Raw genomic sequence first — 11634 nt, forward strand, 5'->3', positions numbered from 1 at the left:
GTCAAGCACTCTGCAGTCTCTTAACCAATTGCAATGATAATCAAGGTAAGTAGATGGTGGCCTTATACTCCTGTTAGTGGTCTGGATGTATTCTATTTAATGCACAGTGTTACTCACACCATTTTCAATTGCTTATTCATAAAATAGGGTCTAGTACATGAAAGCTACCAGAAGATACAGTTTTTCTCCTAAGATACATTATAATTAGACATTGAGCATAGACACGTTATTATGATTTAAACTGTGTACATAGGCCAACCTTTGTAATGCTTGAATGGCAATTAAGGCACATTTGTTGTAAAGAAGCTGGTCTACGTGTGTTCATCAACTGAAGTGATACTTTATAATACTTATACCTTCATGTTTATTAAATATTCATTTTACTAGAATATACGACTACATAAGGTGTGATAGTGTTAGAATAAAATGTCAAACTTGTTATATAATGTGTAGAATAAATAAAACTGTAAATTCAAATATGAAATACAAAATATGTACATGTAACAAAACTACAATGTTTACCATAGTAACCAGTTCAAGTGGTGTCTTCACATCATTAGCTGGAACCATGTGTTCAACTTGACTACAATACTTCTGATTGCTGCCTCCTTGTCTGGTGATCTGTGGGAAATTCCTGCGTAACACCAAGGGATCATGCAACACCTTATTGGATGAATTGGCTGCTGAGGCTGTGAAGTGGGACCAGACTGTGTACTAGGGTGGTAGGCAGTATTAATATCATCTAGTGACACTTGTACTTCATTGAGGATGTGAGATACTGACACGTTACTGAAGTCACAGGTTGTCAAGGTTACCATCTCCTAATAGTCCTGGATATTGTCGAAACTGTTACCATGGAAATCATTTAAGCCATTACCATGGTGACACTCCAAGCTGTACTATTGTGACTGTCCAAGCTACTACTGAACAGTATTGGATATGGACCCTAGTGAGAGGGGTGCCATCTTCAGTGTGGTTTGCATTATGGAGTGATGTAATGGTTTATCATGGTGTGCAGTAATTTGAGTATTTGTTTGACACATGTTATTCAATGGAGTACGTCGTAGATAGGTCTTGTTTGATGCTGCCAACCTGTAGGAAATGACAACAGTACTATAATATGCCAGTTACAAGGAATGTGTAGCTATTCACAAATACATTTTATAAAATTAATTATCCCATTTGGCATGTAACCACTGTATGGTAGTTGTCACTGGATTGTCTGCAGTCAGGTGATATAGTTAGAAGGTAGAAATGTAGCTCCTCCTAAGTGGGATGGGTAGGAGAATGAATGCTACTGAAGATCATGTGATCACAGACAGACTCAGCCACCTCAGCATGTACGATTGCCATAATCGCTGAAAGATGAGTTCGGTACATAACTCCATGTAAATGGTGTAGCTAACTTACAGTCCTATTCTTGAGGGATACTGTCCTCAACCAGGAAGTCTTACTGAAAGACTTTTCATCCTTATTATTTTAATTGGCAGGACTCATCAGCTGGTAACCACTTTAATAACATATATTTATTTATTTATTAAGGCTTTACAGTACTAGTGCTGAAAGTCTGTAGGACACTTGGTCTTACAGCCTGTTCAAAGTTGTTACACAAAGTGTGTTTGAAAAGATGGAGAAAGGAGAAAAAATCCATTACTGGACCTAGGCAGCCTCGAACCTGCAGCCATCCGATTAACGCACATAAACCTACACTACACACACATACACATTACATTGCATTACACCACACACGTGCACACGTACACTAGATAGAGCAGTAAACTACACAGAGCATTACACTAAAACACGGGCACTAAATAAAATACACCTAAAACCTGTGTACTACAAAATACCAGAGGTAACGTAAATGTCTGGTGCCTAAGTATGTAAACATGAACATGAGGAGACCTGCTATCGTACTGTACGTATCACACTACACTACACTTACTGTACATATCCCACTACACTTACTGTATGTATCACACTACACTACACTTACTGTACGTATCACACTACACTACACTTACTGTACGTATCGCACTACACTACACTTACTGTACGTATCACACTACACTACACTTACTGTACATATCACACTACACTTACTGTACATATCACACTACACTACACTTACTGTACATATCACACTACATTACACTTACTGTACATATCACACTACATTACACTTATACTGTACATATCACACTACACTACACTTACTGTACATATCACACTACACTACACTTACTGTACATATCACACTACATTACACTTACTGTACATATCACACTACACTACACTTACTGTACATATCACACTACATTACACTTACTGTACATATCACACTACACTACACTTACTGTACGTATCACACTACATTACACTTACTGTATGTATCACACTACATTACACTTACTGTACATATCACACTACATTACACTTACTGTACATATCACACTACACTACACTTACTGTACATATCACACTACATTACACTTACTGTACGTATATATCACACTACACTACACTTACTGTACATATCACACTACATTACACTTACTGTACGTATCACACTACATTACACTTACTGTACATATCACACTACATTACACTTACTGTCACTACACTACACTTACTGCACATATCACACTACACTATACTTACTGCACAGATCACACTACAATAGGAGTTACACATTGCTATAGATTAGCTGTTGTTATCTAACACCTAACAATTGGTAACAATGGGTAAAACATAACAAGCAATAAAGACTTCAGTGACTGGTCTCCCCCTTGAAAGGGAAGACCTTTTCCAAAAATTGAACAAAACGATCAGATCACCAGGTGTAACAGAAAAGGGGCAAAAGTATTGCACGTTCAATATCTGCTCGTATCCTCAGTCCACTGCGGATCAGTTACATCATGTTTGCAGGCTATGTGCTGACTGATGACAGCTGGCAAACTAACAACGCTGTATAGATGGCAGTATTTTCTACTCCCCTTGGAGAGAAGTTTGAAGGATTCTATGTCAACGTGATCAGTCAAACCATGTTTATGTAGGCATTGTCTCTCATGATTACCCACTCCACACTGCTCCAGGAAGTCTTGCACCACACTACACTACACTACACTTACTGTACGTACCTGAAGCAAAATTCCAACCACTGCGATTCATTCAACTGTGTTAATAGTCCACATCACAGATCCCATTCCACTCCCAAATCATACCCTAGGCTGATTCCATTTTAATGAGTTTACAGTCGGTTTCCCTCGTGTCACATTGTATCTTAATAAATTTGGGTGCTAATAGAGGACTCTGTATTGGCATTATCAACATCCATTCAATGTACGCTACTGTTACAAACTCTTTTAAATGCAGCAATCTTGAGTAGAGCCGTCCAATGCATGCAGTGACAATCACTGCAATCTGTTTAGCACTGCAATCAGTCAAAATTAGCAGTTCATGCACTTTTTACTAACCAATCGCATGTTCAGTTAAAAAAACAAACAAACAAGAAGCATGTAGCTGCATACCCACATCTTTTCAGTATTATTACTGGACAGAGAGAATAACTGATATGTTCAGGGGACCAGCCTGGATTGCTACACATTTACTTAACTTACTGTAATACGCTAGTGGAGCACCCAAATCTCAGTGCATACCTCAGAATTTTTTAACGATCATATCTTAGAAAGAAGATATCAGGCTCTAACCCTCAGGTATGGATGGATATAATACATTACAATAAATATGTAGAAGCAATTTTTGGGTGGCTTTCAAACTAATGCTAGACTGTTATTCGCTCAGTTACCTTACAACCATACCTGCAGGTTAGAGTTCGATATCTTCTATCTTTGCTGAGATATCATTGTTCAAAAATCCTCCCATACAAATTTTACGAAAGTCCCACAACTATCATGGCCATTTTTACATGTCTGACATCATTGCGGATAAGGTCCAATGTCAACAGACTATATTATTAGTAACTAAAGGTGGAAAAAATTCCAGCTAGCAAGCCAGGTGAAGAATGAAGATGTACAATAAAAGAAAAACATTGAAACATAGCTACTCTTTACCATGTTGTTCATGAGCAAGCTGGTATCAGCTGGTTGTTCTGGCAATGACGCCTGGGGCGCATATGCTGGACTTAAAAATACAAACATTAAAACATACTTGTAATATTGTTGTTTACGTGTAAGGTGGCCTCTGGCTCTCCTGCAATCACTGCAAATTCTGAAATTAAAGCATGGGACATTATATATACATGTACATTAAAGTCATCAGCATGAACAGGCATAATTATTATATGGTTGTGCCTTCATTCACAGACGAATCTATCCCCGGTTAGTTTATGTCTCCAGGCCTCATAGTTTTCTCAAACATTACATTATTATTTATGACATAATCTCGACTGCATTTCTTATTATTCTTAGTACTTGGTTGTATAAGTACTGTGGAGAAATCACAAATGATTATAATGCACAGATATAATAATCACTTAAGTTATTACAAAAACTATCCAGGGAAGGAGAATTAACTATGTAGGGAGGGGGTTCCAAAGTTTAATCACTGAGGGGGAAAGGAAAATTTCTTTGAGTCAATTTTTGTCATCAGTTGCTTGTAGTATCCTTTTCTTAATCGTGAATCATTAGGGGTAAAGTAATCTTTGGGAATATCAACAAGATCAATAATAATTTTATAGTTCATTATAAGTTTAGATCTCTCTCTTCTTTGTTGTAAAGGAGGTAAGTTGAGTGTGCTTAGCATGCTAGTAACACTAGAGTGACTTGAAAAATCATTATCGTCGATGGTGACCTCTAGATATTTGGCAGATGTAACTTCCTTAATGGGAGAACTTTCAATATAATATGTGTGCAAGATCATGTACTGAATTGATTTACAATGCATGCCACATACATGAATGCTGGGCCAGGACACTATTAATTTTGTTAATGTGGAGAACATAGGGCAGGTACCAATATATTTACACAACAGACCTTATGTCAGCATGTATGCAAACAAAGTGCCTGTAACCAAACCCATCCCCCCACAAAAAAAACAGACCCCCCGGCCCGTCAAATTTGATCTCGCCCAAAGCAAAAATTTACCTGGTCCTACATTTTGGCCAGGACATACTGAAGCTGGACAACAATCATGGTCTCCACATATTAGTAATATAGCTGCTAAGGCCAATAGAACATTAAACTTCTTGAAACGCAACCTGAGTTGCTGCTCGTCTAACATCAAAGCAACAGCCTACCTTACGATAGTACGACCGTCAATGGAATACGCTGCAGTCATCTGGGACCCCTACCACCATAACAATATTCAACAGCTAGAGAAAGTACAGCGTAGGGCAGCTAGATGGGTCCTAAATGATTTCAATCGATTCAGCTCAGTCACAGCTATGTTACAGCATCTTTCTTGGCCAAGCCTTCAGCTGAGATGTAAAATATCCAGATTACAAGCACTTTTTAAAATTATACATCAAGATTATTCACTGCCAATTCCTCCTCATTTTATTTCAATGACAAGATCCACCAGACTATATCACCCACATCGTTTTATTCTACCAAATTCATCTACCTATGCATACCAACAGAGCTTTTTCTCCAGATCAATTAAGGATTGGAACAACTTACCATCTTCCATCATTGAGAGCAACAATATTGACTCTTTTTCAGCGGAACTGCAAACATTGTATGGAACTCAATAACTGTAATCTTTGTAACTACGTAGTTAAATTCATTTTATGATTGCTTTTTTTCCTGAGCATATCAGCTGTGCTGCCTGCTCAGTAACAATAAAAAAATTTTTAAAAAAAGCTTCACCACCTTCACTCACTTTGTAAACGTCTCGGAAGGTGCGTCTCAGGCTGTATCTTGGGATCTCATGGAGTCTGCTGAGCTGCAGGCCATTAATTCTTCGCATTCTTGGAAATCCCTTCACCTTTTCAAGAGCTGTAGACAGATGCGTAGAGAACAACTGGAGCGCGTTACATAGATCTATAAGCGGCCAGTTCGTGTTTTGTTGGGATATGGTTAATAAACGGTAAAGCGGCGCTTCGCGCCGCTTTCCTGGTTTTACAATAATTATGCTTTTATTTATTTAGTTCATTTTTGGCACGGATTACCTTCCATAGTCGACTACTGTAAAAAATGACAGACAAAGAAGAAATGACCGGAACTCTAACTGATGTACTGAACCGTGTACTGTATAATATTGAAATGGTGGAGGAAACGATGCGAGATAAGATGCAAGAAGAACATAAAAAAATTGACGATCAATACCAGAAATGGATAGATGAAATACGGTCGCAGAGAAAAGCAGCTAGGGAACAATTGAGTACTGAAACTATGCCAAAACACGCACAATTGGATGAGCAGCGTAGTGAAGTGAAATCAATTCTTGAGAAAGTGCAGAGTAAGACTCTCGACGATGATGAAATTAAGCAGTTTACCGAGAAGTATAAAAAAGTAAAGGAAAGTCCTATTAAACCAGCTAGAGTCGAGTTTATTCCCATCAAAGAAATTCTTCCAGTCTTCGGTAAGGTCGAGGGTAAAGCGTATTCAAGTGAATCACCAAGCAATGCCAAATCGGAGATAGTCTGTAATGCTTTGGTTCACTTTTCTTTTGAAGTAACCATCAACATTAAAGATAAATTTGGATGTTTCTGTATAAATGTAAAGCCTGATATTAAGGCTACTTTAAGGCCATGTATAGGCGACTTAGCTGTTGGGAAGATAAGTAGTAAAAAATATGGCAGTTATATAGCTTCATTTGAAACAAGACAAGCTGGGAAGGCAGAAGTAGAAGTCTTTATGGGTGGGAAGCCAATTATGGGAAGCCCCTGCAGCATTATTGTATTCACCAAAGGTTACCTAAAAATTAGCTGTAGCAAGGAAATGAAATTCAAGGATTGTGAACTCTCAGATGTTGCGATTTCTCAGGGCGGGAGATGGGCATTGGCTGACAAATCCAATAATTGTGTTAATGTGTATAAAACTTTAGCTGATTCAGATAAGCCTACAGAACTGCGTGGTTTATGTGATCCTATAAGTATTGCATTTGACAACAATGAGCTTTATGTTGTGGCTGATAATCATGATGGAGGCTATATACACAAGTTTAATACCGATGGTCAATACGTAACAAGCTTTGGAAAGTATGGAGGGTATAGTCCAACTGAAGGACGGCTACTAAAGTTTCCACTTAGTATTGCAGCACACAATGGTAAATTATATGTAGCTGATAGCAAAAACAAGCGTATAGCAGTGTTTATGAATGACGGTCAATACCATAGTACTGTTGGAGGAGAAGATAAGCTTGTTGAACCCCGTGTTGTAGCAGTTAACTCTAAAGACAACCTGTTGCTTGTTGCTGACAATTCAAGGGACATAGTCACTTATACTCTTGATGGTAATTATGAAGAAAATAAGAGTTTTACTCCAAGTAAAGATGGCAAAAGCATGATCAATCTACAAAGTGTTGCAGTTGATGCAGATGGTTTAGTCTTGGTATATAGTAACCGTAGTGTGCTTATCTTCGACTGCACTGGTAACTTCATTCATTGCTTTGATTGCATGCCTGCAAATAGTATAGCTGTCAGTCCAAATAGAAGCATCTATGTCAGTAGCAAGGAGGGTGTCCAGGTCTGGAGCTGGCCTTGAACAGAGTGACAATAAAAAGTTTAATAATGTCTTTAATATTATGTGCTAATGAGTGTATAGGCTATTTTGTTAATGGTTTGTTGTAATTTTAAGTTTTGCATGTACTTAAGTTATACTTTACCTTTGAATGCTGTATCAAGACTGTATCTTAGTGCATTGAATATAATCAGAAGAAGAATATGTAATAACTGGAGTATTTAGAACCAGGGACGTAGCCATTGGTGGGCATTTGCCCAACCATCACAAGTAGCTTAAGATTCATGCGAGGATTCACAGCAGCACCCAAAACAACCCTACTTTACTACTGTAAAGCGTAAACGTGTACCTTATTTGCTGAACAATGACTTCGAAGAAGGGATCGAGATAGTTGGTGTATCACGTGATCCATTATGCAGAAAATCTCTTGGAAAGTCCACTTTATTATTATTATTAACACTTTATGGTGACCAGCGTTGAAGGTCTATAGCAACATGTGCTGCAGCCTTAGGATTACTAAAGACTTCGACTTAATGACTTATAGCTGGAAAGGTGTAACAGAAAAGGGGTCAAAGTAAGGAAAAAAATCCCTCCAATCCCAGGATTCAAACTGCAGGTCACCCAATGTCTAGTTGGGGCCACACTCAGTCTTCCTCCAGGAGGGATATTGATGGATTTTCTCCCTTAAACCTAGCTAAAGTATTTATTATTAACACCTTACAGTGACCAGACATGAGTGGGTATGTTGTGTGAAAACTTCAAGCTTCCAGTAAGTGTAGCACTACTGACTTTTTAGTTTTAAAAGATCCAGATGTTGCTGATGCCACTGAGTCGACCAACTGGATAAAGTTTATTGATCGTGGTGGCTTAGTCTATGTTACCGATGAATGCTATCAGCTGCTTCTATCTATAGAATGTGCCATCCGTAGACATATCCAACACCATGAAACAAAGGATTCAGAAGTATTGGTGAACATGGAGAAGATTGTGATGTCAGATGACAGTGTGCTATTTGACTGGTTGATGATAACAGGTGGCGAGGAAGAACATAAAGATTTATTAACACAGATTGTAAAGCACTGGATAACTATACGGGCAATTCATTTGCAAAGCACATTATAAAAACGTATAAACAGGAAGCAAGGAAATCTACTGATAAAAGTAAAGGTCTTAGGACACGACTTTTCACTGATCAACTATAATAACACATTAATTTCATCAAGTTACAATAAATTGGGATATATATTCAAAGCTTAATCGATTACAAATAAAGTACTTAAGTACTTTTACGATGTTGTCTTTTTCTCGATGGTTGTTTAGCTGCAACAAAATCCACCTCATTATACTTACGCCCTCTACAATTCCCAGTAATTGTATCCACCCAGATTGCACTCATAATGCGGAAGTTTTCTGTGTTTTTTATAAATTCTGACACTGTTGGGTTCTCATGACTCTTCCAACTCTGGTGCTGCATTCCAAAATACTTTTCCAGAATGTCCTGGTTTATTCTGCTACTGAAAAAGCAAGTGGCCCCAGGCAGCTTCAGTATCAAGGGTACAAACTCAACAAACAATGAAACTATTAGGATAACACAGTAGCATAATTACAGTGCTAGCTAGTTTATGCATGTATCACATGCACACTGTAAATATATGGGTGTTCCAGAAACACCCTTTGGGGTGTTTTAACTACCATTTGTGTGGTGTTCCCTTTAGGTGCATTATTACACCCTAAGAGGGTGTTGTGATACACAGATGGGGTGCTACAAAACTCTGTGAGGAGTATTACAAGTCACCAGACAGGAGCCTCATTGGGTATTAAATGGCGTATTGCAACACAAACTTAGTGTATTATAGACGAGTGTACTAAGAATATATATATATACACAAATTTTCATTATACCTTAAAAGAACAACAAATACAAATAGCAATACAGCATGTACAAGTGACTAAGTACACTCAGCAAATTTAAAAGTTTAAAGTTCAGCAGGAAGTTTCTTAATGTTTGTAACTAGTGTTGCAACAGCTTGTGGCACAGACTGCTCATCTTCCAGGTCAAAAATGAAGTGTTGTATAAAAACCATAACACTGTAAATACTCTTAGGGTAGGAAATATCGAACACAAAGTACGTTGATACTAAATCTAGTATTGCCTCCTTTATACATTTTGACTCGAGGAACAATTTTCCTTCACAGCACACAAACATTTGGGAAGTTTCAGTTCCTGGTTTACTGGTCACAACGAGGAAAGGCTCAGACTGCTGGATATCCAACAATTCATCACCCAGATCAACATCACAGCTCTACATTTAAATGAAGCACAGTTAGAATGCATTTACAACCTGTCAATATCTGACCTCAATTATCTTCAGAAACACAGCACCTTTTCCTATACCTTGTGGATATAACAGCTTTACAAGAAGATCAAGGCAGATAGCATCAATAGCATCTGCAGTGTAAACAAAATTTAATATTTCTAAATCATTGTACAGGTGCACATACCATCAGGACAAGAAAGCTCTTCACATAAACCAAGTTCTTGCAACAGCTTTTTGATGGTGGGGCGTGTAAAAGCCTCTAACTTTGCAGCTTGGATCAGTTTTTTTTTCCAATCCTGCCAGTTTTCCAGCTTGGCATAAACATCAACTTCAGAGCATAGCACAGCTTTGAATTCATGTCGTAACTACGTGCATTAATTTAAAGCACAATTTCCAGATAAAAATGACTTGCCCATCGACTTTTAACCAATTGCGGAAACTTTTCAGTAACATCTGATACAAGTGGCTTGTCATTTCTTATCCAAGAGTTTCTTTTATGTCGAGTTTTCTGCAACAGTTGTTTAACTTCCCGAGCACTTAACTTTGATCTTTTCTTTGATCCCTTTTTCTTTTTGCCTCCTAATAAGTACATGTTAAGTTATGATTGAATAATACATGACATCTCTCTACCAACCATTCAATTCCTGAACTGCATTATCATAATCATCCTCAGTTATATCTGGATCATCAGACTGGGTAACTCTTAGACGTTTGGCTTGCGGAGCACTGTTCTCATTGTTAGCATCTTCTTTCAAACTCCCACGTCTAAAATTTTTAAAAGAATTCCATAAGGCAAGCTTCCATGAACTCTGTAAAGAAATAAACACAACTGATTAAGTTATAACATATACACGACATACATATTTAGTGGCTCCTTCCATATCTTTCAGAACTGGGTATTTTAAAATCAGCATTCTACAAATCTTCTGGTATTGTTTTGGTGTTGGGTAACTTGTGTATGCAGTTATGTAGGTCCGCAGCACTTGGACAATTTCTCTTCGGGCTTTTTCTGTCACAACACCAGTAGTAATAGCACTTTGAACATGGTGTGAAAAGGTAGAAAGTTCTGGGATTGTAAAGTTTCATGTGCCACTCAAAAGATTCCTGCTCAGCTACATAGCAAACACCAGATATTCTGTCACAAAGCGGCATTGCTGGTGAATCCTGTCCATATTCTTCCGGCAGCACCTCCACTCTAAAAAAATACGTTAGAGCAGTTACTAGATATCATGAGATGATTACCTTGCGGATTTCATCAATGACGTTTCTCAGCGTGATTCTGTCTCCAATAGTCGGTGCAAGTTCCTTAAGATCATATCAAAACTTGTGTCAAGTTTACCGCAAAAATTAAATTACGCGTATACGAAAATTTGACTGAGTTACCAGTAGAATCTCTCTTCCTACTTGATATAAAATACATTACTACAAACCTCAGTCCACTAGAACCCCTGCTGCATCGAGTAGCATCCGAAAAGTAGCTCTCTGGGAAGTAGGTATTTCGTGTGTCCATTCAAATATATGGAGTTTTTGTTACAAACGTTTAACCCACCAAAGCACTGGCAAATACTGTCGCAATCCACATAAATTTCACACCAACCTGTTGCTGCTAGACTGCTCTAAATAATACTACCCGTTTTAATGGGGATTTCCCCATGTGTGACTTAGAATCATCG

The 11634-nt window shown here is 37.9% G+C and overlaps 2 protein-coding genes and 1 long non-coding RNA gene across 4 annotated transcripts; 1 reads left to right on the top strand and 2 right to left on the bottom strand.

Annotated features, from left to right (window-relative positions):
* Positions 1-337: 337 nt before the first annotated feature.
* LOC136258182 (uncharacterized) lies at positions 338-6005 on the bottom strand. Its single transcript, XR_010702607.1, has 2 exons — positions 5842-6005; positions 338-1092 (listed from the first exon to the last, which is right to left on the bottom strand). It is a non-coding gene; the product is annotated as an uncharacterized lncRNA (long non-coding RNA).
* Positions 6006-6155: 150 nt separating this feature from the next.
* LOC136259299 (E3 ubiquitin-protein ligase TRIM71-like) lies at positions 6156-8845 on the top strand. The gene is made up of 3 exons (XM_066052789.1): positions 6156-7503; positions 8440-8714; positions 8780-8845. The coding sequence occupies exons 1-3, from the start codon at positions 6156-6158 to the stop codon at positions 8843-8845; spliced, it is 1689 nt and encodes a 562-aa protein (XP_065908861.1).
* Positions 8846-9521: 676 nt separating this feature from the next.
* On the bottom strand, positions 9522-11626 carry LOC136257423 (uncharacterized). Of its 2 annotated transcripts, XM_066050624.1 has the most exons (8): positions 11392-11626; positions 11204-11266; positions 10822-11156; positions 10596-10770; positions 10374-10540; positions 10146-10326; positions 10001-10092; positions 9522-9946 (listed from the first exon to the last, which is right to left on the bottom strand). In XM_066050624.1, exons 3-8 carry the CDS (start codon positions 10873-10875, stop codon positions 9620-9622), a joined length of 996 nt encoding a protein of 331 aa, XP_065906696.1. In that variant the 5' UTR covers positions 10876-11156; positions 11204-11266; positions 11392-11626; the 3' UTR covers positions 9522-9619. The 2 variants fall into 2 exon arrangements, with proteins under 2 accessions (XP_065906696.1, XP_065906695.1); XM_066050623.1 differs by having other exon boundaries at positions 11204-11626.
* Positions 11627-11634: the final 8 nt, after the last annotated feature.

Source organism: Dysidea avara, chromosome 6, assembly GCF_963678975.1.
Source record: "Dysidea avara chromosome 6, odDysAvar1.4, whole genome shotgun sequence".
NCBI classification, from domain to species: Eukaryota; Metazoa; Porifera; class Demospongiae; order Dictyoceratida; family Dysideidae; genus Dysidea; species Dysidea avara.

What these genes read in the sequence shown, in the direction of transcription:
- LOC136259299 (XM_066052789.1), top strand. Translation starts at nt 6,156, where the DNA reads ATGACAGACAAAGAAGAAATGACCGGAACTCTAACTGATGTACTGAAC. An exon ending in TGTTGCAGTTGATGCAGATG is followed by an intron (nt 7,504 to 8,439) that starts GTTTAGTCTTGG and finishes CTGACTTTTTAG; the next exon opens with TTTTAAAAGATCCAGATGTT. An exon ending in AAGATTTATTAACACAGATT is followed by an intron (nt 8,715 to 8,779) that starts GTAAAGCACTGG and finishes ACGTATAAACAG; the next exon opens with GAAGCAAGGAAATCTACTGA.
- LOC136257423 (XM_066050624.1), bottom strand. Translation starts at nt 10,875, where the DNA reads ATGCTGATTTTAAAATACCCAGTTCTGAAAGATATGGAAGGAGCCACT. An exon ending in TGCAGTTCAGGAATTGAATG is followed by an intron (nt 10,541 to 10,595) that starts GTTGGTAGAGAG and finishes TGTACTTATTAG; the next exon opens with GAGGCAAAAAGAAAAAGGGA. An exon ending in AGAGCTTTCTTGTCCTGATG is followed by an intron (nt 10,093 to 10,145) that starts GTATGTGCACCT and finishes TTTACACTGCAG; the next exon opens with ATGCTATTGATGCTATCTGC.